This window comes from Chelonoidis abingdonii, chromosome 1, assembly GCF_003597395.2.
Source record: "Chelonoidis abingdonii isolate Lonesome George chromosome 1, CheloAbing_2.0, whole genome shotgun sequence".
Taxonomy (NCBI): Eukaryota; Metazoa; Chordata; order Testudines; family Testudinidae; genus Chelonoidis; species Chelonoidis abingdonii.
In genome coordinates, this window is record NC_133769.1 from 77,488,273 (window position 1) to 77,513,825 (window position 25,553).

Sequence of the window (25,553 nt, forward strand, 5' to 3'; positions counted from 1 at the left end):
GAATTATGTGACTTTTGCCTTCAGTCTGCAGCTTCATAGATTATAGCCCACCAACAGTCATTTTTTCAGTCCATGTAGCAACAGTCTAAGCATAAATCTCAACACCAGATAAAGCAATAGATACTTCCATTACTGTATCATTGCATTCAATTATCTATTTTGTTTGAATGTGTTAGTCAATAAAAGTTTCTTAGATACCCAGGGGGCTGGCTGGCAGGCAGGCCGGCACAGTAGAAGAACGTGGGTAGAATAAAACTCATATGTAACAACTTTCTGAGGATATATTTTAAACTTTGTATTTGGTTTATTCTTTTTAACTTTAGTTTGTGAGTCTTGCATTGAGCCTGTTCCTTTATGTAATGAGGGGGAAATTCTCACAGTAGATCTTAGCACCATGCGTTCCTGTTGTCCTCGTTACCACTGTGGTAAGTTTAGCTGTTTTTAATTAAAAGGTTTTACTGTATCTAGTTAATATTATATGCTGAGTATTTATTTTTTTCAACTGATTCAACACTTTCCATCTAAAGTTAAATTTATCCAAATGTTAAAAATATAGTATTATAAAATGTTCAGTACTGTATAATGTCCTAAGTTATTGCAGTATTTTGGCATCCCTTTCACAGTTTGCCCTTAATAGGCTCTGAAGAAGTTTCAGATTTCACCTCTATCCCCATGTATTAGCATTGCAACAAGAAGTGGAATGTTGTTCACCACCATTCTGAAGTGACTCCATGCCTCTGGTCAGCCACCGTATACTGACACCTTATCTACCAACTATTTACAGATATACAGCTAGAGCACTCCTGTAACTACTAGTGATTTTGGGTGCCTCAACTGCTGGGTGACCAACTTGAGTTGCTTTGATGGAGCAAAATTTTCAGATGACTGGCATTCAACAGACTTTGGAAATGTAAGACCCTTTTAGGTGATTCAAGTTGGGCACAAAAAATTGAGATAACCAAAATCGCTAACTTTTGGAAATCGTGGCGTCTCTCTATTTGTCCCTTGTACATTGCCAAGAATGCTATTGGACCTTAACAAATATTAAACAGTAATAACAAAATTCTATGAAAAACCTTCAACGTTGTTAGAATAGTTGATCCATGTTGATCCATGTCATTTCCCCCCATTTAGTTTGTGATGAGAACCTTTGTTCAATGCCTCTTCTGAACTGCACAGCTGACACGCAACTTGTGAAAGAGAAAGTACATGGACAGTGTTGTCCAGACTGGCACTGTGGTAATTATTTTTTGTTCTTCTATTAGTTACTTATTAATAGAAGTTAATATCTTTTGACTGATACACTTTTGTTCCTCTCTCCTTAGAATGTAGCTGTGAAAATTTTACTATACCAACTTGTAAAGTGGTAAGAAAATTTCCTTTAGTTGTTAGTTACTTAATAACATCCAGTGTTTTTATTCCCCTCTTTCTTTTTATGCACTATTGTTTCTGTCCCTTCCTTGAGTTTGTTATCATAGGCCATGGGAATGGGGATACCAACACTGCCTATCATATATTTGCCAGTACATGGATTATAAAATGGGGAGGTGTTGAAATACTGTCTCCTATCTTCCAAATCTAGCTTGTAACCCCCTATTTTAGATCCTGTGTTGCTACCATCAGTCCACTGGAGAAGCTTGATTATGTGTTTTTTAAGCAGACCTAACTGAAGGGAAGAAAATGTAATCTTACTTTTGTTCAATACTGACAATGCTTACAATTTTACTGGTTACAAAATTAATTTTTGTTATTGAAAGAAATCAACTTTATGAACATGCTTTGTTTCTAGAAGAATGTTAGCTTGTATTGTTAATTATATATGCTTCCTATGAAAGTTATTAAATATCTTTGACCTTTGTAACATATGAGAGTTTAGATATACTGTCCTCCTCTCTCATTTTCTATTTTGTTTTAAACAGACTAGTTGTTATAACCTGGAAAATGCATGATAATGAATGATGTAACTCTGAACTATTACTGCGGTGAAAGGCATATTTTCCCATCACATGCCCTCCCCCATATGAGTAGAGTCCTGCATGGATACAAAATTTATATCCACAGATGTGGATATCTACGGCAGCAGTCCCTGATTATGCTAGTGTATCCAGGAGTGTGTGAGCCGCTTGCATGCACTAGCATGACCAGTGACAGCTACCAATGAGCCTGGTGCCTGCCCCAGTGGGAAGGGATGGCCAGTACAGCCATGCTGGAGGAGCTGCCCAGGCAGGGTACTGACTCCTGGAAGCAGATGCCCAACATGCTGCAACTTTCGCTGCTGTCGCTCCTGGTAGAGCCCTGCACTTCTGTGGATATCCACTTTATATCCACAGATATCTGCATCCGCGGATATAAATTTTGTATCTATGTGGGGCTCTACATATGAGGAAGATGTAATGCAAGGATATAATGCAAGGATTGTAATATAGATCATAACAGGCCAAATTCTGAACCAATTACAAGAGATGTACGGTAGTACAGAATTTTACACTGAAGTCATGGAGGAGGTTTCAGAGCTGTCAAAGTGGTATTTTATGACCAGATATACTTTTATTATTAAAATAACCAGGATTTGTCACTTGAAAGTATATCCAAAATAAAGTAAATACAGATTTTTAAAAAGTAAACTAATTAAAACTGAGACAAGGTGGGTAAGGTAATATTATTTTATCAGACCAACTTCCGTTGGTGAAAGAGGCAAGTTTCAAAGTTCTTCTTCAGGTCAGTATTAATTAAAACTCATATTCAGCTACACTGTTATTATATTCAGACCAAAAGGAAGTGTACCACTTAGTTGTTAACAGTAATGCATCTGGCAGCCATACAATCTGCTGTCTATTGTAATGGATTGTGATTTTCTTTTTCTCAAAGCTTAGGCTGGAGTGGCAGTAGCTTTGTATGTTTTAAGAAAAGGGTGTCTCTTGTAAGCCTTATAAATTGTGTTTGATGTATTTGACTTTGAAATGTTTCTTACTACACAGGGAGAAGTTCAAAAAATAGACAACAGCATTTATAGTGCTTGTGGATGCATGCAGTACATGTGTGGTAATTTTTTTTCTTTTTAATGTTATTAATTTTTGTTTTACTAAACAAAAGCGCACAAGCAATGCAGGAGTGGACCAATACTGGCCTTCTAAGATGGAAACACTAAAGTGACTTTATATCTACCATGTATAATGTCTCAACATTAATTCTAAAGATAGAAGTTTAATTGGTGAAAAGCTACATTTTTGTGATTTACAGACTAAATATATATAGATAATTAGATTATCACAGACTGTGTTAAATATTAGAGAAATGCAGAAAATATGAAGACTGACTTCAGTCCCAGGCCAGGAGTATTATTAACATTATGTAGTTGTACATTTTATCACTTTTCAGGTTTTTTTTTTTAAAGAAGTGTTATGTTGTAGGCTTTCTCTTCTTCCCAGATACTAGGAAAGTCTCCATTCCATCCAGTTTAACAAATAAATTCCAAATCAAGTGTTAAACATGGACAAAAATTTTTCATGTATGCGCTGATACTGAGTTACCAGCCCCAAATATGGGATTGATGAGTGGGAAAAATCTCAGCCCTACACTCATCTTGGGGCAGAGGAGTTTGAGGTAGAAATATTTGGTCAGAATGCACTATCCCCGGAAGGGAAATTAAGAGGGGAGAGCCCATGCCTGAGAAATGCCCTCTCAGTGGGTTAGGAGGGACATAATTGGTTGGACCAGTAAAAGAAATACATTGCTCCTGGAAGAGGGGGAAGGTGGGGAGCACATGCCCCAAAATCCCAGACCTGGGTCCCAGTTTGTTGTATCCTATTGGTTAGCCAGGAGGGAAGAGTGAGAGTTGATTGGCTCTTCTGCCCCTCCCTAAAATAATTTGAACTTCAGGAGCCCCCTTGCCTCTTCAGCTGCTCTGCCTTTCCTCCCTATAGCGTAGATAGGGAGCTGTGTTTCAAGGCTGCTGCACGTGTGACTGATCGCCTGGCTATGGGATCAGGGAGGAATATTTTTTCCTGTTGAGCCAAAGTGGCAGAGTCGGTGTGTTTTTTGCCTTCCTCACAGCATTGTGGACGTGCAGTTAAGATGAAGAAGAAAGGCATTTGGAAGTCTGATATTAAATGATAATAGAAGAATTTACAGTTTGTCTTAGCTTGCAGCTGGTATCCAGAATGGATAAAAGATAAAAGGACTATGTCCCAGAGGCAAATGAGACCTGGGATTTTTGCTGGTGGACCTTGTGCCTGTAAGAAGGGGAGGCCTGAAGTCTTTGCAGACCAAGGTCCCCCTGTTGGTACTCTGCTCTTTTTGCGAGGTAGGAGGTGAGGATGAGAGGATGTAGAAGTGAGCTGAGTCCTAGGAGGTAGACTGAAGGGTTTACCCTGGGTTCTTGGTTATATGATGGGAGCCCTATAACCTTGCAGTGGACCCAGCTAAATGGCTTATGTGTGAGATGGGTGTGTGTATACCACCCCTTTTCAGCGGTAAGTGAATAAAGTTGCAGGCAGTTGCTTAAAATCCATCCCAGTGACTTTTTCATTTCCCTGTATGTCCTGAGCAGTGCACCACATGCTTTGGAAGAGCACATTGCCTCCTGCCTAGGAAGCCGTCTCACAACTAAATATACACATCTAAATGTGGCATATTTAAAGTGTGGAGGACAAATTCAGCTCTGATTTTTGTCTCCATAGAACTCTATCAAAATCAGTGGAATTGCACTGGATGTAAGGGAACACAGAATTTGTCCCCAGGATGGGAAGTCAAGGAGCTTACTTTGATCAATCCATACTTGTAGTCGTAAACGTCAAAATTGTCACAAAGTGCAGGATCTGATCCTAGTTGTTTGAATGAGATTCTGATAATTTGCTTAATGGAAAACATTTTCCTAATGACCCACTTCTTCTTTTTATTATTATTATTAGAAAAGGATGATGTATGTGTATTCCAAGAAGTAACTGTGCTGAATCCTGGACAATCTATGATTCAGTATTTGGATGAAAATCTTTGTTACACAGTACAGTGTTTACAGGAAAAAGATCACAGCACAGGATATCATGTCATGGATTTTACAGTTGTGAACTGTTCCCAACAATGTGATGCTGTGAGTGTTTTTAAAATGCAATTCTGATGTAACTTGTGAACGAAAACATCCTAATTACAGATTATGAAAATTAAATTGCGGATGCTTAACAATACATCTATCCTGCAAGTGGAATAATAAGAACTTGACTTAATGGCAGTAACCTTGTGTTTGTTGGGTGGTGGCCTATGACAAATCTTGCTTTAGAGAGGTTTTTTTATTTAAGTTTTATAAACAAATTTTTCATTTCATTGTTCAGAAGTTGCCAGGAACAAAGAGTTTTTTTTCAAATTGCAAGTCTGTTATTTAAAAATAATAGTTACACAGCAAAAAGTTATAAGCAGCAGGTAAGAAATATGTGCATATTTTAAGCAGGCTGTGTGTGTAGACAGCACAAGAAACTAGAGAAGTAGTAACTTTGATACAGTATTCCCCACTTGGGGAATCTGGCTGGCAGTTAGGCTGCAAATGGCCTGCAAGTTATAAGTAGAAATGGACCTGAAATGCAAACTTTCAGATATGGATATTGATCCCTATCCGCTTTCTGAAAGTTCATGGAGTATTCAGATCTGGGGTTTTGGTTAGGAGTCTTATCTTAGGGCTTGTCTACATGGTGCTGCAGTCTGGACTACGGGGCTGTGATTTGCAGAGCCTTCTAAACTGCCCCATGTAGACTGTGCTGACATGAACTAAAAGGTCCAGGACTACACTAAAGTGAACTAGGTACCTTTTAGTCCATGGCAGCGGGGTCTATATGGGGCACTTAGAATGCTCTACAAATCATACCTCTGTGGTCTGGACTGTGGTGCTGCATAGACAGCCCTTAGTTGCGAAGTATTTAACCTCTTAAATGTAGAAACTAGCTTATCTCTGCTAAAGAATTTGAAACCATTCCTCTAACTACATTTTCTCATATTTGAACATTATGTCATTTGGGAGTAAGACAGACTTTTGCAGTGCACTCTGCATGGAGCTATTCTTGAAGACCACTCAGAAACTTCAGCTAATATAGAAAGAGAATTGTTATCCGCAGGGCCAGCTCCAGGCACCAGCGCAGCAAGTTGGTGCTTGGGGTGGTCCATGGAAGGGGGTGGCATATCTGGGTCTTCGGTGGCAATTCGGTGCTGGGTCCCTCAGTCACTCTTAAAGGGAAGGACCGGCCACCAAATTGCCGCTGAAGAATGAAGCAGTGCAGGAGAGCAGCCACCGAAGTGCCGTCGATCGCGGCTTTTTTTTTTTTCCGACACTTGGGGCGGCAAAAAGCTGGAGCTGGCCCTCGTTGTCCGATTATTTAGTGATGCTTCTCCAGTAAAGCATATGTGTCCTATAGTGTACAGATAGCTTATCATTTTGCTTCTTGGGGAAATTACAGATGTTGATCTACCGTGATTGCCTATAAAAAGTCAATAATTTATACTGCCATGATATGAAGAACTTTTAAAGTTTGAGTCTTAGGCCTTGTCTACGCTACCGCAGTAAGTCAACCTAAGTTACGCTACTCCAGCTATGTCAATAACGTAGCTGAAATCAGTGTAGCTTAGGTCAACTTCCTGCGGTGTTTACACTGTGCTGCATCGACGGGAGATGCTCTCTCATCAATTTATCTTAATCTTCTCATTCCGGTGGAGCACCAGAGTCGACCGGAGAGCTCTCTGCTGTCAAATTAGTGGGTCTTCACTAAATCAACCCCCACTGCACTGATTGCAGCAGCGTCAATCCCCAGTAAGTGCAGACATGGCCTTAGCTATCTTAGAAACAAAGGGTAAGATCCTCACTCCTGCTCCACACCTTTAGGCCAGATGAAGGGGCTGGAAAAGTGTAAAGGGGTCCTAAAAAACCCAGTATCCAGTCAGGGAGAATTCCCTTGTAAGGCTGCCTTCCAGGGACCCCTTCATAAGGGCAGGTGTATAGGGGGTATGCCAGGAGGCAGGCTAGGAGCAAGAGGATTGTGTCGAGTGCAGGACCACAGTACATAGCACTGTGGAGAGTCTGGGCAGTGCTGAAAGCTATAGAATGTCCCTGGGAGGAAGCCATAACTTAAACTGGCCTCCAGGACTGCATAAATTATGCTGAAGTCTCAGAGTAGCTGAGGATTGGAAGGATGCAAAGGTGGCTTAATACCACGGTAGTCCACCTTCTCAATGGGCTGTGAGTTCTGTGCTACTCCTCTCAAAACACAGGATATTCTTGGTGGAGAGATGTTCACTTTTCTAGCCATTTTGACAACCCACCTCCAGGGCACATTGTAAAGCTTACTGAGTTGCTTAGGCTTTTACTTGAGGAAGGTTGCCTGAGTGGGTTGAATTTCTTTTGTGGTTTCTTTTGTAGGGAGTGGAAGAAGATGATTTTTGTAAATATTAAAATTCTCTAATTTGGATGTTTTTGAATTATTATTCATACTTCCAGAGGCTGTAGTGAGCACATTTTTCACAAATTTAAGTAAAAATGACAATATGCCATGGGGATGCTTTCCCTTTTCCTTGTGGGATGGGATTCCTATTCCCTGGTGTCACTTTTTTACTCTTTTAATAAATGACACATTTTCTCTTAGATTTGATTCCCAGCTTTCTTTCTTAGCCGGTTGTCTTCGTTCTTGCAATCTTATGTTGTAAATGTGTAGCATAAAAAGTAAATGTATCTCACCAAAATAGATCTCCTATATCGTTTTTTCATTTTGGTATGTCACGTTTTAATGGTCAAAATGAGCTTCATTCGTTTAACTAAGAATATAGAAAGATTTGAGGAACAGGCAAAGATCATATGGTTCATCATAAAAATAAAAGTCTACGTTTTTGTAACCTCTCAAAAATAGAGATGGGCCTAAATCAAAACACCAGATCGTGTCCCTGCCTAACACTTTGAAGAATGTGGATGTTGATTCACATCCAAACGTTGTGACTTGGGACTATCTCTACTGAGAGAGAACACAGACAAGGAAACCCCTACACCAACCTATAATTAGTGACCTATATGTTAAAAAAAAAGGTTCTTTTAACATTTTTTTTCTTTAACAGCATCAAATATACATTCCTTCTTCCAGTCATCATGTTTGTTGTGGAACCTGCCAAAATGTGTCTTGTGCTTTCTATACTGAAAATGGAACACTATCTGTACATGAGGTAAGTGCCTCTGGGCAGTTGGAGGAAATAATAGCATCAGTAGCACATATGACTTTTTTCAAGTATTTAACTGACATCTTTTAGCTGGTTCTTGTATTATCGTTTCTCATATTCCTACTTTTGGTCTGTTCACGTGGACAGTTGTGGTATTCCATATAGCTGTATCCACATGGCTGTCATCAGCCAGCAAATACAGGGGAGCAGAGAAGTTGAACTAAACACCTGAGGCTAAATCCATAAAGGAACTTAGACACCTAAATTGGCAGATAGCCAAATAAGTCCAACATTTAAGCATCAGTGAGTCCCTAGAATCCCTGCTTGACTGCTGCCTAATGCTGTAGGCACCTAAATTCCCATGGCACCTGACGTTTTCCAGTAAAGTTCCCTAGGTGCCTAAGTTATCACCACTGGGCATGTGCAAAACTGCCTAGGTCCTGCCACTGCTGAATAGCTTGACACTATAGCTTGTGGCTAAGCCCTGGTGGGATTCTTAAACTAGGCTTTATCCCCTCTTGTCTGTGGGGCCTGATCAAGTAGGCAGTCTGAGAATGCAAAAAATGAGAGTGACTCTGAAGTCTAGTGGTTAGGCCACTTCTCTGGGATGTGGGAGACCCAAGTTCAAATGCCTCCTCCAATGAAATTTTAGTGTTTTATACAAAGTGGAAGAATTTGAACAGGAGATAGTGCAAGCCCCTCCCCCACGAATATCCAATAGCTTGGTGGCTAAGGCATTTACCTCCGATATAGGATACTCAGGGTATGTCTACACTACGGGATTATTCCAATTTTACATAAACCAGTTTTGTAAAACAGATTGTATAAAGTCAAGTGCACACGGTCACACTAAGCACATTAATTCGGCGGTGTGCGTATGTACCGAGGCTTCGGTTCGATTTCCGGAGTGTTGCACTGTGGGGTAGCTATCTGTAGCTATCCCTGTTCCTGCGTCTCCCCGCCATTGAATTCTGGGTTGAATCCAATGCAAACAGACTGTCGGGGTGATTCTGGGTAATGTCGTCACTCAATCCTTTCTCCTTCGAAAGCAACGACAGACAATCATTTCGCACCCTTTTCCCTGGATTGCCCTGGCGACGCCATAGGCACGGACCATTGAGCCCGTTTTGCCTTTGTTCCTGTCACCGTGTGTGTTCTGGATGCTGTGACAGCGTGTACTGCGTTCTACACAGCAGCATTCATTTGCTTTGCAGTACAGAGAGCGTTACCATCCCTATTGCACCAGCTGCCATTGTAAACGGCAATGAAGATGACAGTTATCATCTTTGTACGTCTGCTCTGTCATGGGTGCTCTGGCTGGCCTCACTGAGGTCGGCTGGGGCGCAATGGCAAAATTGGGATACTCCTGGGTCATTCCCTTCTTTATGTTTTGTCTAAAAATAGAATCAGTCTGCCTAGATACTGGGCAAGCGTACTAGAGAACCAGAGGCCACGCCGCTCCGGATCAGAGACCCAGAGATCCTGCAGAAATGATGAGCGCATGCCATTCTAGGGGTCCCTGCAACAACCCACTGTTGCTTCCTTCTCCCCAGCTCCGGGCTACCGTGGGCCCCCCATTTCTGTGATAAGATAAAGAATGCAGGAATAAAAACACTGACTTTTAGTGAGATAAAATGAGGGAGGGCTTCCAGCTGCTATGATAGTCAGGCAGGATTAAAGGTGCGGGGGGTGAAGGAGCGCAGCCCCATGCTGATTGTCCAGCAGTACAGTTTCTTTTAGCTGAAGGGATGGGAGGGGGCTGAAGCTCAGCCAGTTGTATGATGAGACGTACCAGCGTTGTACCATTTGCCGGGAATGACGGGAGTCTTCCATTTTTATGAGGCAGCAGGGACTCATGGGCTGATGATGATGATTGGTGCAGTCATTTGTACCATCTTCCGCAGAAGGGGATGTGGTGTTCAGCGCTGCGCACGCCGTCTACCAGCGCATGCAGTAGACATGGGTACACTGAAAAAGGCGAGAAACTTTTTTTCCCTTTTCTTTCGGGGAGGGGGAAGGGTGTAAGTTGATACCTGAACACCCGGGAATATTTTTTGACCTTCAGGCATTGGAGAGCTCAGCAATGCAAATGCTTTTTGGAGACTGTGGGACTGTGGGATAGCTGGAGTCCTCAGTCCCCTCCCTCTCCATGAGCGTCCATTTGATTCTTTGGCTTTCCGTTACGCTTGTCCGCAGCACTGTGCTTGACTCTGTATCATAGCTGGAGATTTTTTCGAATGTTGGCATTGTCTTTGTACATGGAGCTCTGATAGAACAGATTGTCTCCCATACAGTGTCAGATCCAGTATCTCCCGTACTGGTCCATGCTGACTCTTTTTATTTGGGACTGCCTCGCACCTGTGCTGATCAGAGTCCACGCTGGGCAAAAGGGAAATGAAATTCAAAAGTTCGCAGGAGGCTTTTCCTGTTTTACCTGGCCAGTGCATCCGAGTCAGATTGTTTCCAGAGCGGTCACAATGGCTGCACTGTGGGATACCGCCTGGAGGCCAATACTGTCCATTTGTGGCCACACTAACTCTAATCCGACATGGCAATACCAATTTCAGCGCTACTTCCCTCGTCGGGGAGGAGTACAGAAATCGGTTTAAAGAGCCCTTTATATCGATATAAAGGGCTTCATTGTGTGGACGGGTGCAGGGTTAAATGGGTTTAACGCTGCTAAATTCAGTTTAAACACGTAGTGTAGACCAGGCCTCAAAGTTCAAGTTCTGCTCTTCAGCAGGGGTTTGCACATACGTCTCCCACACCTATGCAAGTGCCCTAACCACTGGGCTATTGGCTATAATGGAATCATTCTCTTTGGTGTTTCATGAGAAAGGTCTAGTCACCTATCTCAAGGAGAGGGTTCACAGCTGTGAATCCCAGGTTTAGATAGGTGCCTCCCTCCAACCTGGACTTAGGCACTTGACTACCTTTGAAGGAGTTGGGGAGGGGCTTAAGATGTACCCCATCCTTGGCATTTCCTACTGGTTAGCTTAGCGTGCTGGCTTCTGTGAATCCCATTAGTTGACATCTAACTCTCCCTATGCATTGCATAGGGAGCCTGGATGCTTAACTCAGGGCTGCAGTTTCAACTGAGTGGCAGTGTGCCTAAAAGTTAGCACTGCAATGCCCAAGTCCCTTTGTGGAGCTAGCTGTTGGCACCGCATTTTCAGGAGTGCAGAACACCCACAACTTCAGCTGAAGTCAATGGGAGCTGTGGGTGTTCAGCACACCTGAAAATCAGGCTCCCTAAGTGACACTAGAATTATTACTGATGTCAGGGAAGCTCTTGTTCAAACGCTTAAGCAGATATATGTGGCGAACTTGCCAGTGTGAGTTGTAAAAAGAAGATTGGATCAATGGCTACTGTTATGTTTTTTGGTAGAGGCTCAGAACACAAAATAGTGGCTGCCTTCCAGTGATTGGTGTTAGTGATTCTGTACTATATACTTTTTGGAGAGGTTGTAAAGCATTTTGGGATTGTGGGTATGATATAAATGAAAGATTAATAATATTAAGAAGATTAATATTCACATGTTCCTATAGCTCATGGCTCCTGGTCACCTGCAGAAAATCAGGAAGGGATTTCACCTTTCCCCAACGTATTCTGGTTTTGTTTTTTTTGTTTTGTTTGTTTTTTGTCTCCTTCCTCTGAAGCATCAGAAATGGTTGGAGATGGGACACTGGATGGGGTGGGCCAATGCTCTGAAATGGCACTGAACAGTCTGTCACTCCCATGCTTAGCTGGCTGACTCATGCGCACATGCTCAAGGTCCAACTGATGGCCATATGTGGGATTGGGATGAAATTTTCCCACAGGTCAGATAGTAAGTGACCTTGAGGTATTTTCACTTTCCTCTGCAGTATGGAGTGTGAATCACTTACTGGGATTATCTGTGTATATCTGACATAAACAATTCCCTGCCATTGCAGGAGTCTCAGGCACTGGAGCATCTCTGCCCCTCTTGTTCTCTTACTGTGGACTGTAATGCTTTGGTCTAATTTTGGTGGCTGGGTTTAATGTGCAGGTGGTCTGGTGGCCTGTGATCTACAGGTCATCAGCCTAGATGATCTGGTGATCCCTTCTGGCCTTAAACTCTATGACTCTTTGACTCTTGCTGATTCTGAGTCTTAATTCAGTTTCCACTCTGATTCATGGGGAAGTAAGTTGCACCAGCCCTTTTTCTGGTGCAGGCTCTTTTCCTTCTGGCTGGTGCATTGGCGAGGAATAGAGCCCAGGGTCTGTCCACTATCTTAGTGGCTACATGTGGAAATAACACCTTTATAACTAAACAATCTTCTAGTGTCAGTGCTCCTGTAACTTGCTGTCTGTTCTGGTATTTTTGTTTTGTATTTGTAGGAGGGAAGCACCTGGGTCTCCAATTGCACCAAATATGAGTGTGCAAAGACTGCTGTAGGTGCTATGATACTGGGATCTAGTGTTGTCTGCCCCCCTTTTAATGAGACTGAATGCACAAAGGTTTGTACTTTGTGATGTAAATCATAATAACTTATCTTTTGTTTTGGAGCTTGGCATTCATTTCAGAATTATTATGGGTCTGACACCCATAGAATGATTAATCTAAAAAAAATTTGGTAAGTAACAACCTTTAAATGAGCAATGAATGGTCTTATTTACTATTTTTCTGTTTGTTTTTAGGGTTATATCATAAAGCCCAAACAACATCCACTTTTGAAATTTTGTTTAATTGATATTAAGCTGCTCTCTTATGGGGTTCTTACTCCCTTTAATTTTGTCTGAGCAGAGAATTCTGAATATGGCCTATAATTCACAGAGTTTATAAACACATAAATGAAATAAGCTGTTTCACGCCACTTAGAAACTTTGCAGATAAATGTGCAGCAGCAGAGTTTCAAAAATTCCATAAATTGAAAAGAGATTAGAAACACTTCAAGAGGCCTGCAGACTTTGTGCTCTATGTGAAACAAATAGCTCTGGTTCATGAAGATTACAAATTACTTAGTATACTAAAAATTAACATCTATAAAACCAAATAGCTATTGTTCAAAGGACTTAGATACTTCACACACACACTTTTTTGTTGTTGTTTAGGGAATATATGTTTCTAGTTTATATCCTAATTAATTATTCTGGTTTTTGTACATTCTACATTTTACACTTGTGGCTGTTCAAACAATGCTTCTAAAAGTGTCCTGAGTACCGATTTCAAATTCTGCACAAGATCTATAAATGTGTTGCATGCTATTTAGAAAGGGCACAGAGCCATTCTTCTGCCTATCCCAAATAAAACACCTTATCATTAAAGTAAGGTTGACGCTGTTGAAAACTTTTTCTTATTTCTGGAGCTTTTTTATCACATTCTGTTAGGATCTTACAATAATAATAAATAATAATAATAATGGCCAAGATTTTCCAGAATGTATTCCTAAAATTATCCTTCTGAATCAGTTCGACCTGATTTTCAGAAATGCTAAGCATTGATTTCAAGTGAGAGTTGAGGCTGCTCAGCAGTTTTGAAAATCAGGTTAGGTTAATTTAGGAGCTAATTTGGATTTAGGAAGCAAACTTTAAGTGCTTGTTTTTGAAAAATTGATCAGCATATTCAGTGGTTTCTCTATAACAATATAGAAAACCAATACTATGAATTCAAAAAAAAATCTTTTGTACCCTATTAGTACAAGACTGCTATCCCATCCACTCTTCTGCTTTACCTGCAATTTTTGTAAATGTATTAAAAGTGTGGACAGTTTCTCTTGTTTATTATGGCAGTTCTGCATGAGAGAAATCCTTTCTTTTTTTAATTAAAAAAGGAATATCTCCTCATTTCAATATGTTTTCTGCATTCCTGCTTCAGTCCTGCCTACAATACATTTGAGAAGAAAACCATAACAAAGATTAATTATAGAATGTGAAAGGAAAATCAAAAAACTAGAATGAAGAGATGAATTAGAGCTCTGAAAATATATTACATGATGCAAAATTATAGGTATTCAGTTGTAAATAGCTATCTAATTGGTATTTTCACTGGTTCATTTTTGTGGTACATGAGCAACATACACCCTTTTAAATCTTCAACAAAATTACATCTTACTCAAATATGGAATTTTTAAAATGTCTAAAGTAACTCCTAATGTTAATTGAGCCATCAGTGGGAGAATGGATGGTAAGGGCTATAGAAGATGACTGCTCTCTTGATTCAAAAGAGACCAGCTCAGATAAGATCAATCATAATGGCAAGTTCATTTTCAAATATTCTATTTTAAAACAGATTGGAGATTTTGACCCAGATCCTTTGCTGATGTGAATTTTTGTAACTTCATTGACATCGGTGATGGTGCACCAATTTACACCAACTGAAGATTTGGCCCATTATGTTCTAAATGTAATTGGATACAGCAGGGCATTCCATTGGGCACAGTCTTTTTTGATATATTCTCCTTTTCTTTTCCTAGAATGGAGGCACTGTACAGACTTATAATGATGGCTGCTGCAAGACGTGTAAGTGAAGAAAGCTGCTGCAATACATGCTAGTTTGGCTTTGGTTTTGGAGAGCAGTGTTTTTTAACACAGTTGCTGGGACATAAGAAAGGAAAAAAGCATGCAGTCCCCAAATCAAACAAAATTGTTATAGTCCTTTAACAACTGTTCATTGAAAAGCCTTGCTTCATGTGGCTGCTGATATGGTGATATTTAACCTTATCCTTCTGGAGTATAACCAAATCTCTCCAAAGACAGCCTGAGGAAGATGAAAAGTAATCTCAATTTAAATAATGAAAAGATTTGTTTGTTGTTAAGATTACTCCAAAACTATACATATACATATTTATAATGTTCTCTATAAAAGCTCAGAACAAATTTTCTAAAATTGATACCTATTTTGATCATATTTTGAAACAAATTGTATAATTATGGGTTTATTCTGTTTTGTTCTTGTATGTTTTCTAGGGTCAGCGTTCTGGAATACAGTATTTTTTAAATTAAAAAATTAACCCTTTCTATTTTGGAAAATGAATTTAAATCCAAAATATAAAAAAATTGCAGAGTGTAGAGCAAATAATTATTGATGGTGATAAAAGGCATAATTCTAGATCAAATGTACATTTGTGCTACCTAGTTATATATTCACATTCTATGAATGTGTATATTTAAAACATACAAGTTCTTAATTATGGTGTAGGTTATGTGACAGATTCTGATTTCTTTTTACTCCAGAGTAAAAACAGACTGAGACCAGAATCTGGTCCTCTGTCTGTAGTTTGACTACAAAAAGCTCTGTTATTTAGGCTGTGAATTCTAAACTACATAAAATAAAACCCTTGATTCTGTATTAATAGTTAATAATAAATATAAAAAATAGAGCTGCTTGGAAAGCACAATTTTTTTTCTTCAGAATTAAAATTTTTGGGCATAAAATGCCTTTGAAATCCTGAATTTCATTTTTTAAACCAAGCTGTAATCAATAATATTGCAGAAGAACACATAAGTATAGTTTCATATTGCACTGTGTCATACTTGTGACATTCAAAAGTACAATATGATAGCTGCATATGAATACCTGTATCTCTCTTAAAAGAGTGGCTGCATAAAGTCATATATTTATCTATTCATATTTATCAAATAAAATTATATTTAGCATCCATGGCATACAAGGCCCTGAAAATCAATTTTTAGGAATGTGGATGGAATGTTGTTCATTCATAAACACAGCAAAGAAGCCAGAAATGATTGTACTTTAATAGAGTACTCTTTTCAGAATGAAAGATGATAATAATAATAATAATAATAATAAAACCTTGCACAAGAATTGTGCTAGTGTCTTTCAAAAGGAGTTATTCTTTTACTGGTTGGAGTAAAGTTGCAAAATATTTCACTGAAGCTATACAAGTTGGGTGGGTTTCATTTAGAGAATGAGACTAAAGTATTAATGGCTACAAATATTTTCTGCCTTTTGCAGTAATCAGGGAAGATTTAGCTTTCACAATATTCTGTGGCCTCAGGAAAGGCGTTGTTATACTTCAGAAATATTTGCTGAGGTGGCTGCTAAGAACAAAAATACAATACATACAATTACATGCTATTTTATTGTTTTTATTTGTTTTTGTGTTTTCAAACTAAAAGCATGTGCCCTGGGGTAAAGCAGTTAAAAAGATAAATTAAAAATAGAGCTTGCAACACCTGGGGGTTGTAATGGGAACAAGTAATCCTTTTGAAAAGAGCTTGATTAAGTGCATGCAAAGTGAGTTCATATACTTAATTCTTACCTTGCCATAGTTATGAGATACCCATTGCAAAAGTGGGGTATGCATGGAAACACTGTTGAAGTTTTGTCTTAACCAGGAAAGTACTAAGTCTAGGGTGTTATCAGTGAGATTTTCAGCAACTGCAGAATTTCTAAATTTGGAAGGCAAATAGGGAAGTTCATTACATTGTTACCAAAATTAAAATTGCAGTTGGCAGTGTAAGAATTAATGAAATGTCATTTGTGTAAAAATGTTTTTATTTTACAAGAAACTTATATTCCTAATAATTCTGCCAGGTTCTCGATTGGGTGTATTACCCTTTGCCATTAGTCCTGTAGTCTCTACAGATAGTATAAATTGTGAACCAGGTATTATTATTTTTAATGTATTTTCTTTTTTGTATAACATAATCTTTTTTTATATAACATAATTGTTTGTAGGGATATATTTATACTTGACTATCAATGTAATATAACCAATACCATACTGGTATTGGGCCTGATCCTGAGAGGTGCTGATCCTCCTGGAATCTTCCATAGAGCAGAGATCCTCTGTAGGATCCTATTGTTCAGTGCATCTCAGGATTAAGTCCATTAATTGTTGGAACGTGCTGTCGGTAGTAGATCAAAGTGCACTATGTAACTTTTAGTATGCAGTAGCACAGTCTACATGGCTACTTAGTGCACAATGGGTGACACACTGTAGATTTACACCCCTTGCCTGCTGAGCACTAAATCACTGTTTAGATGAGCCCTTGCACAACAATTCTGGTAAGAGACTACAGTGTTTAGTATACCAACCGACCTGATCTTGATTCTGCATAGCATTTGTCAGAGGATAGCATGGCATCTATCCCCGAAGTCAGAAGATTTGTGCTTTACTCCTGACATGGAGTACCCACTGGCTCCATGGCTACTCCACATGCGTCACTGGATTGCTCAGAGCTTGCTGATCTTACAAAACATATGTTCTGCCCTTCCTGTGGAGCAGGAATGGGATTGTGTTGAAAGTGAAGAGGGACTTCGTTGGTTAGTCCCACTTAATTTAGATGCTGAAGATGCAAAATAATTATGTGGCAACACAGTTATACAGTGACTTCTGATTTGGTTGTAAAATTGGTGTAGTAAAAGTATATTGTATAATTCATACATCTAGCACAACTTGTTTTGTGTCCTATGGTATGGGGTTTTGTGTAACCTTTGTATTTGTTTCAGTATCATGGTATTAGTTGTCTTGTGTCACAAGTGTCCTTCTTAATATTTGGATATTTTCCAAAGGCTCGAAGAAAGATCCACAAAAAACCAGAACTGTAGAAAAATGTAATCTTTTCATAAACCTCTATGCACATTTGCTATCCCCAAACATACTAGCTCCAGCCATGGGAGTAGTATTTAGTATAAAATACCCAATATACGTGGAGGAAATGTGCATATCTCCTACTAAGTCTTCCCAAAGCCCTGTCAGACTCTCCCACAGTTAGTAAACCCAGACCCTAGTCTGTGTGCTGGATATTTAATGCTGGTTTACCTTCTAATGATAGCCAGTTCCAGAAGTGTTCTAAGGAGCAAGAGCAAGGATATAATTATTTAAAATATGCCTTTTAAATAAATATAATTAACACTATTTTCAAGTTAGTGTCTGTTATTTTCATAAATTCAGCCTTAGAATTGATAGTGTTTGAAATACAGCATTTTGCCCTTTTCTATTCACTGGGTTTGCCTTTGCTATGTGGGTTCAATCTTCAAAAGCTTTACAACATAACTATTAAATCTCTCTAACATTTCAACAGTTGTAGCCTCTTTATATGTTCTATGACTATGCTCATTAATGTGTTCATATATGATAATTAGACACTATAGTATTTGTTTCCAGGAAATGTTTATTAGTATATTACTGGTTTGTCAATGTCTAATGATTAAGATATGGAAATAATATTTTACCATATTATTAATTTAAAATGTAAGAATTCAATTATTACAATTATTGGAATTCTCCTTTCACATTTTAAAGAATGAAAAAACAGAGCACAATGTCTATTTAATGAATAAACATTTTCTATATTTTATCAGGTAGAAAGGAAGAAAGGATTTGCCAGAAAGTGACAGTCAGAACAACTATAAGAAAAAGTGACTGTATAAGTCAGAGGCCTGTAAGTATAGAAAACTGTTGTCTTTGTGTTTCGTTATGAGTCATACTAATAAAACAAGTATGAAAAAGAGGATTGCAGACATCAATATACAACAAAAAACGCTGTTATCCTCTCATCAAGCAGACCTCTCACCCTGGAAATGTTATTCTACTCATAAGTGCGGGTAAAAATTAATTACTTTTGCCCACACATGGCAGAAATGCTGAGCCCTTCTATCTGGAATAACATCTGACTCTAAATGAAAAGTACACAATATAATTGCTTATCACTGACAAAGGCACTGACCTCTCCATCATGAAATAACATCCCTAAAGAGGAGTTACTTAAAAATGGGAGTATAAGTGCTTCCACTTATGGAAACACATTCCTTCTTAAAGAGCTTTCTGACATAAATGTTCTTCTCGCTTCCACATGACAAGTCTCTCTATATCATACATTGATGGAGATCATTTAATAAGACATCATACCTCTCTGCTTTGGTGAGGTCTCCGTCTCAGCTATAAAACCTGTTATGTGGATGTGTCAGTAATATAGTGGAAAAAGGAGAACCAGCTGACATATTTTATTTAGCCTTCCAAAGGCCTTTGACAAGGTCCCACACAAGAGGCTGTTAAAAAACTAAATAGTTATGGGGTGAGAAGCAAAGTATTGTTCTGGTTCAAAAGTTAGCTATTACCTAGAATGCAAAGAGTAGATTTAAGTGGTCAATTTTCATCATTGAAAAAGGTTAGCAGCAGGTGTCTCACACTTCCATACTTGGTCCTGTGGTGTTTAATATATTTGTTAATGATCCGGAAAGGAGTGTGAATAGCGGTGTAGCAAAGTTTGCAGCTGACAAAGTTATTTAGGTTAGTCAGGACCAGAGAAGACTGAGAACGTCAGAGAGATCTAAACAAATTATGTAAACAGGCAACAAGATGGCAAATGAAATTTAATGTAGGCAAATATAAAAGTAATACACACTGAGAGGAAAAATTCAAGCTACTCTTACAAGGTTCTAAATTGACTGTATCAATCCAAAACAGCTCATTGCAAACCTTTGCTCAATGCACAGCTGCAATCAAAAAAAGCTAACAAGATGTTAGGATGCATAAGGAATGGGAGGGAGAATAATCCCCAAAATATGTCTTTAAATCAATGATGTGACCTATCCTGGAATATCGTGTACAGTACAGATCGTGCCATCTCAAAAATTGTATTGCAAAACTGGAGGTGGTTCAGAGAACAGGGACAAGAATGTTCAAGATCATAGAAAAAGTTGCAGATGAAGAGAGACTGAAAAGAATGGAATTGTGTACATTAGAAAGAAGACAAATAAAACAGACACGATAGATGTATATACAATAATGAATGGTGTAGAGAAGGTGGATTGGCAGCAACCTGTTCTCCCTGTCTCATAATACAAGAAGTAGAGGACTTTCAATTAAATGAAAAGTTGGATATTCACAACCAATAAAAGAAATACTTTTTCACACATTGTGTAATTAAGCTATAGAACTCATTGCCACAAGAAGTTGTTGAGGCCAAGAATTTAACAAGATTCAAAAAGGGATTAGACATTTATATGGATATCAAGAAGATACAGAGTTATAATTCAAGACAAAATTTTGGAAGGGATATTAAAGCTTGCGCTGGGATAAGTTGCCTATGGAGGTTGTGGAATCTCCATCATTGGATATTTTTAAGAGCAGGTTAGACAAACACCTGTCAGGAATGGTCTAGATCAGTGTTTCCCAAACCTGGGATGCTGCTTGTTTAGAGAAAGCCCCTGTTGGGCCGGGCTGGTTTGTTTACCTGCTGCATCCACAGGTCCGGCCAATCGCGGCTCCCACTGGCTGCGGTTTGCTGCTCCAGGCCAATGGGAGCCGCTAGAAGCAGCAGCCAGTATGTCCCTCAGCCTGCGCTGCTTCCAGCAGCTCCCATTGGCCTGGAGCAGCAAACCACAGCCAGTGGGAGCCGCGATCGGCCAGACCTGCGGATGCAGCAGGTAAACAAACTGGCCCAACCCACCAAGGGCTTTCCCTAAACAAGCGGCATCCCAAGTTTGGGAAACACTGGTCTAGATAATACTTAGTCCTGCCACGAGTGCAGGGGACTGTACTAGATGATCTCTTGAGGTTCCTTCCAGCCCTGTGAGTCTATGATTTAGGACAGTTGTTCCCAAACTTGTTCCGCCGCTTGTGCAGGGAAGGCCCCTGGTGGGCTGGGCCGGTTTTGTACCTGCCGCATCCGCAGGTTCAGACGATAGCGGCTCCCACTGGCCGTGGTTTGCGGCTCCAGGCCAATGGGAGCTTCTGGAAGTGGTGTGGGCTGAGGAATGTACTGGCCGCTGCTTCCAGCAGCTCCCATTGGCCTGGAGCAGCGAACTGCGGCCACTGGAAGCCGTGATCGGCCGAACCTGCGGACGTGGCAGGTACACAAACTGGCAAGGCCCGCCAAGGGCTTTCCCTGCACAAGCGGCAGAACACGTTTGGGAACCACTGATTTAGAGTTAAGGCAATCTCTAACTATTAAAACTTGGGACGAAACCTATGTGTGGGCAATTTGTTCTACATTTGCCTATTGCAAAGTTCTAATGCCATCCTCTGAAGTATCTGGCTCTGTCAACTGGCAGAGACAGGATACTGAACTGGATAGACTACTCGTCTGAATCACTGTGGCAATTTGTATGTTCAGTATATCTATGGATGTTATTTCATGATTCTATGTATTCTACAACTGTATCAGCATTCTAATCTGCCCCAGCACAATAGCGTATCAGAAAACTGTTTATATGCTGTAAGTATTGGATGAAATCCTGGTCCCATTGAAGTTAGTAGGGTCAGGATAACACCCACGGTAATATAGGCCTTGTCTACACTTGGAATGGTGTATAGATTATGTGTACCAACATGCTGAGGTGAAAAGTAGGCTGTGTCCACGCTGGTAATGTATAGTTACATGCGGTAGTGAAAGATTTTGCCAGGGGAAGACAGTGGGGAAAGGCTCCAGCAGCTAGAAGACAGTGGGACAGTACACTGCTAAAAATAGCATAGATGTGGGATGCACTGCTTGGGTGTGTAGAGAACTATGTAGGATATACACCCTAAGGTTCTAGAGTCTCACGGTCTACATTGCTATTTATACCCATGCCAGAGGAGTGTGCAGTGTATGTACTGTATATGCTGCCATAAGTGTAGACATAGCCACAGTTCAGGTCCCAAACAAACAATACAAAAGATAGAGCTTGGATTCTGTGGCACAAGTTCTTTTATGCAACCTGCACTACCCCATCCACCTTGTTCCTTGCTGACCTAACCTCTGCTCTAATACTTTCACACATATCTATCAGAGTGATAGTGTGGCTAATGACAGTTCTCTAGCTGCCAGCCGTGTTGAAAGAGGAAGGAGAAAGCTATCACACTAGTGTGCTTCCACTCTTGATCCCGCAGAGGAATACTTAAGATTGACTTTTCCACAGTTTACTTACATTAATCCACCAACAGTAAAGAACACAGCTGTAGCTGCACAGTTTAAACGTTATAAATATATCCACCTATTTTAGGATTTAGTGATGGCTGGACAAGTTTTTGAGCTTAAACAGTTTCTCGGAACCAGAGAACAGAGAAGATGATCTGAAGATTCTCTTCTTAGGTTATAGGAAGCTCTGTATGGGGTAGGGTTTTGCTCTTACAGGAATAATATCCCTATTTAAGGGCCTACTATCCAGAGTCCAATGGAATCTTTCCATTGACTTCAGTGGGCTTTGGATCAGGCCTTAATTAAGGAGTACCATATAGATCTACCTAGATATAACTTGTCATCTTTTATACATTATCTCTGTATCTGACTCATTACCTTCAAAAGTCTAGATGCTCTTCCACAACAGTGCTAGGCCAGGAGCAGGGAGGGATTGCTTGGAGAAGAAGGTAGTATAAGGTAAAAGTTACTGGTAAACAGCTTTAGAATAAAGTACCAAATTTTGTTCAGGCTCAGCCAACATATGTGGTCACAAGTACGAAAAAATTCAACATTTAGAAGCTGACTTCATTTAAAAAAGAAAAGGCAAGAACAAAGAGACTCATCTCAACTTAGAATTGACATAACCATTTAACCTAGTTTTGTATGTGATAACTTTAAATGATTTTTAATAGGGAAAATAATTATTACGTATCAGAATCTTTTACAAAACCCTGGATATTTTTAAATGTAAAAACAGATTCTGATTACAGTTAATTTTGAGATGTTTTGTTTCATCTTGTTAATGAAACTTGTTTGATAATTTCTCTTTCTCTGTCACTAATAGATAAATGTGGCTTCCTGTGAAGGGAAATGCCCCTCAGCTACAATTTTTAATGTCAATATCGATAGCCATTTAAGATTCTGTAAATGTTGTCGTGAAAATGGAGTACAGAACCTGACCGTGCCATTATACTGCTCAGAAAATGGCACTGAAGTGATGTATGTCATCCAAGAGCCTAAGGACTGTTCATGCCAATGGAATTGAACATCTGATGGATTCCATGTACCTGATTTCACAGTAAGAATTGAAGTTGGCTTCCTATCATTGAATTATATTTTTTTGGCATTGGACAGACTGAATAAATATTATATAGAAAAATATATTTTATCAGTAATGTTTCAGCCAATTTGCTTTCTTAGCAAATTTAGTAGAAAATGCATAGAAATATTACAGCAAAACATTTTCAGACATTGGCAAATATCAGATTATTTTATATCAGATTATTAATTTGAAAATTATTTACTTCTATCCAATATGCTGCTGAAAACTAATTTGATTTTTAAAATTTAACTTGATTGAATTGGACCAACTGTATCCAAAAGTTAATTTTTGTGAAAACTTTTGCTTTTATCTTATTAGCAGTTTCATTAGGCATTATTCAGTGACTGAAATCTGCTTAAATTTGAACCCACTGAGCAACATAATGAATGTAGTCTTTTTAATTTTGTACTTTTAAAAAACCTGTGGCCTAAATCGTAGTATAATGTTACAGTCCTTAAATCTATGGCATTTTGCTTTTTTTAATATCATATATACATTTTAAATATTGTGATTGGATAGAAGGGGCCAAGTATGGCGGGTGGTTCAGACTTCTGTTAAAAATATGTAAAAACTCTGCCGTTCACTGAAGGCTTATTCTTTAAATCAATTTTTAACTTTTTACAACCAATCAGAGGAGAAATTGCTCTTACTGTATTATTTTATGAGGATTCTGTGAATGTATTCTGTTTTCAAAGTGGACCAGTGCACCTTCTGTTTTGCTTTTACCCTTTGTTTCATGGGTTGAAATGCTCATGTTCAATATTTTTTATTTAAACTAACTAAATTTAAAGATTGTTTTAAAGGAATATTAAGATTCAACACTTGCTGAATCTAAATCTCAAATCATTTGGAGTCAAGAAGAAATATGCTCCCATTGAAAAGGATATAACATTGATTGTAAGGAGATAATTCATATATATAATTAGTCTGTGGATGCACATGGTCCTGTGTATCTGATACCAAAAGTGCTCTCCATTTTCTTAGCCATCAGCTATTTATTGTAATTCTTAAGAATTGAGAATATAGCTTTATGCCCATTTTCAGAAGTATTGCTCACCCTAGAAACTTATTGGTGAATTTCTAGCCAGGTAGAAGTCATTGGAAGTTGAGGCATTGACTTCAGTGAGGCCAGGAGTTCACTCATGTATTATTTTGAAACTAAAATTCTTGGCTAAGAATCTAAGAATTTCTTGGGCAAGCAATTCTCATAGATACTTAAACTGTTGGAATTTAATAAAATAATAAAGAGATTGGATTATTACATTGTTTTTATAATGAGAAATAGTCACTATAAAAAGGAAAAATAAATATATTTAAAAGTTATGGCTGTTTTGTATCATTCATCACTTCATATGCTGAAACCTAACTTTCCATCTCCTGTGAACTAAATTCAGCTGATTATGGAGAAAAATAGTATATGAACTTTAATCAGTCAGTTATCCATGAGATACCTTCCTACGGATTCAAAGAAGGGGCCATTGTGATCATCTAGTTTGACCATTTGTCTAACAAAGCTCATAGAACTCTTCCAAAATAATTTCTAGAACTTATCTTTTAGAAAAACATCTGTTCTTGATTTAAAAATTGCCAGTGATGAAGAATCCACCACAATGCTTTGTATTTTGTTCCAATGTATTTCCAAACAATTTGTCTAGCTTCACTTTCCAACCATTGGGTCATATTATACCTTCGTATGCTAGATAGAAGAATCCATTATCAAATATTTGTTCCCCATGTATAATAAAAAAAATTGTGAGTTGGGTTAAATAAGGCTACGATTTAGTCATTGGCATTTGTAATAAAAGTCATGGACAGATCATGGGCAATAAACAAAAATTCATGGGCACGTGACCTGCCCACGACCTTTATATAAATAACATTGACTAAATATTAGCTGCCCAAGAGCGCCACAGCTAAGGGGGCCCCCCGGGATGCCGCAGTTCTGGGGGGCCCTGGAGCCAGCCCCACCAGCCACTGCTCCAGCTGCCCCCAGGACCACTGCTCAGGCAGTCCCCAAGGCCTGCTGCACCTGCAGCTGCTTGCGTGGTCCCTGGGACCAGCTGCCCGGGGCTGCACAAGCAGCGGCTGATGCGACTGTCCTCAGGACCACTCCAGCAATGACTCGTGTGGCTGGCTGCAGGGCCACTCCAGCAGTGGCTGGTGCAGATGTCCCTGGGGCCCCCTGAGTAGTTGGCCCTGAGGTCAGCTGCTTGGGTGGCCATGAGTCAGCCACACTGGCTGCTGCGGCTGTGGAAGTCACAGAGGTTGCAGAAAGTCACAGAATCCATGACTTACGTGACAGACACACACGGAAATATTTAATCATTATAAAGACGTAATATTCATCTAATGGTCATCATAGAGTTGCTACTCTAGCAACAATGATATATCTTTGGAATACTGCTTGTCTATTTTATTCTGTGTAGGGAAAGCAGATACCATAAAGAGTCAGAA

General features: G+C 39.3%; 1 protein-coding gene across 1 annotated transcript in view; it reads left to right on the forward strand.

The window, feature by feature from the left end:
• Nucleotides 1-24,391, forward strand: part of OTOGL (otogelin like) — a 134,403-nt gene extending 110,012 nt beyond the window's left edge. Inside the window, exons 47-57 of the mRNA XM_032806323.2 lie at nt 324-425; nt 1,135-1,239; nt 1,326-1,366; nt 2,979-3,042; nt 4,911-5,089; nt 8,083-8,187; nt 12,545-12,664; nt 14,620-14,665; nt 16,704-16,775; nt 18,477-18,556; nt 22,842-24,391. Of these exons, the coding sequence (XP_032662214.2) occupies nt 324-425; nt 1,135-1,239; nt 1,326-1,366; nt 2,979-3,042; nt 4,911-5,089; nt 8,083-8,187; nt 12,545-12,664; nt 14,620-14,665; nt 16,704-16,775; nt 18,477-18,556; nt 22,842-23,042 (1,115 nt within the window). The 3' untranslated portion in view covers nt 23,043-24,391. The remainder of the gene's footprint in view (nt 1-323; nt 426-1,134; nt 1,240-1,325; nt 1,367-2,978; nt 3,043-4,910; nt 5,090-8,082; nt 8,188-12,544; nt 12,665-14,619; nt 14,666-16,703; nt 16,776-18,476; nt 18,557-22,841) is intronic.
• The last annotated feature ends 1,162 nt before the right edge of the window (nt 24,392-25,553 follow it).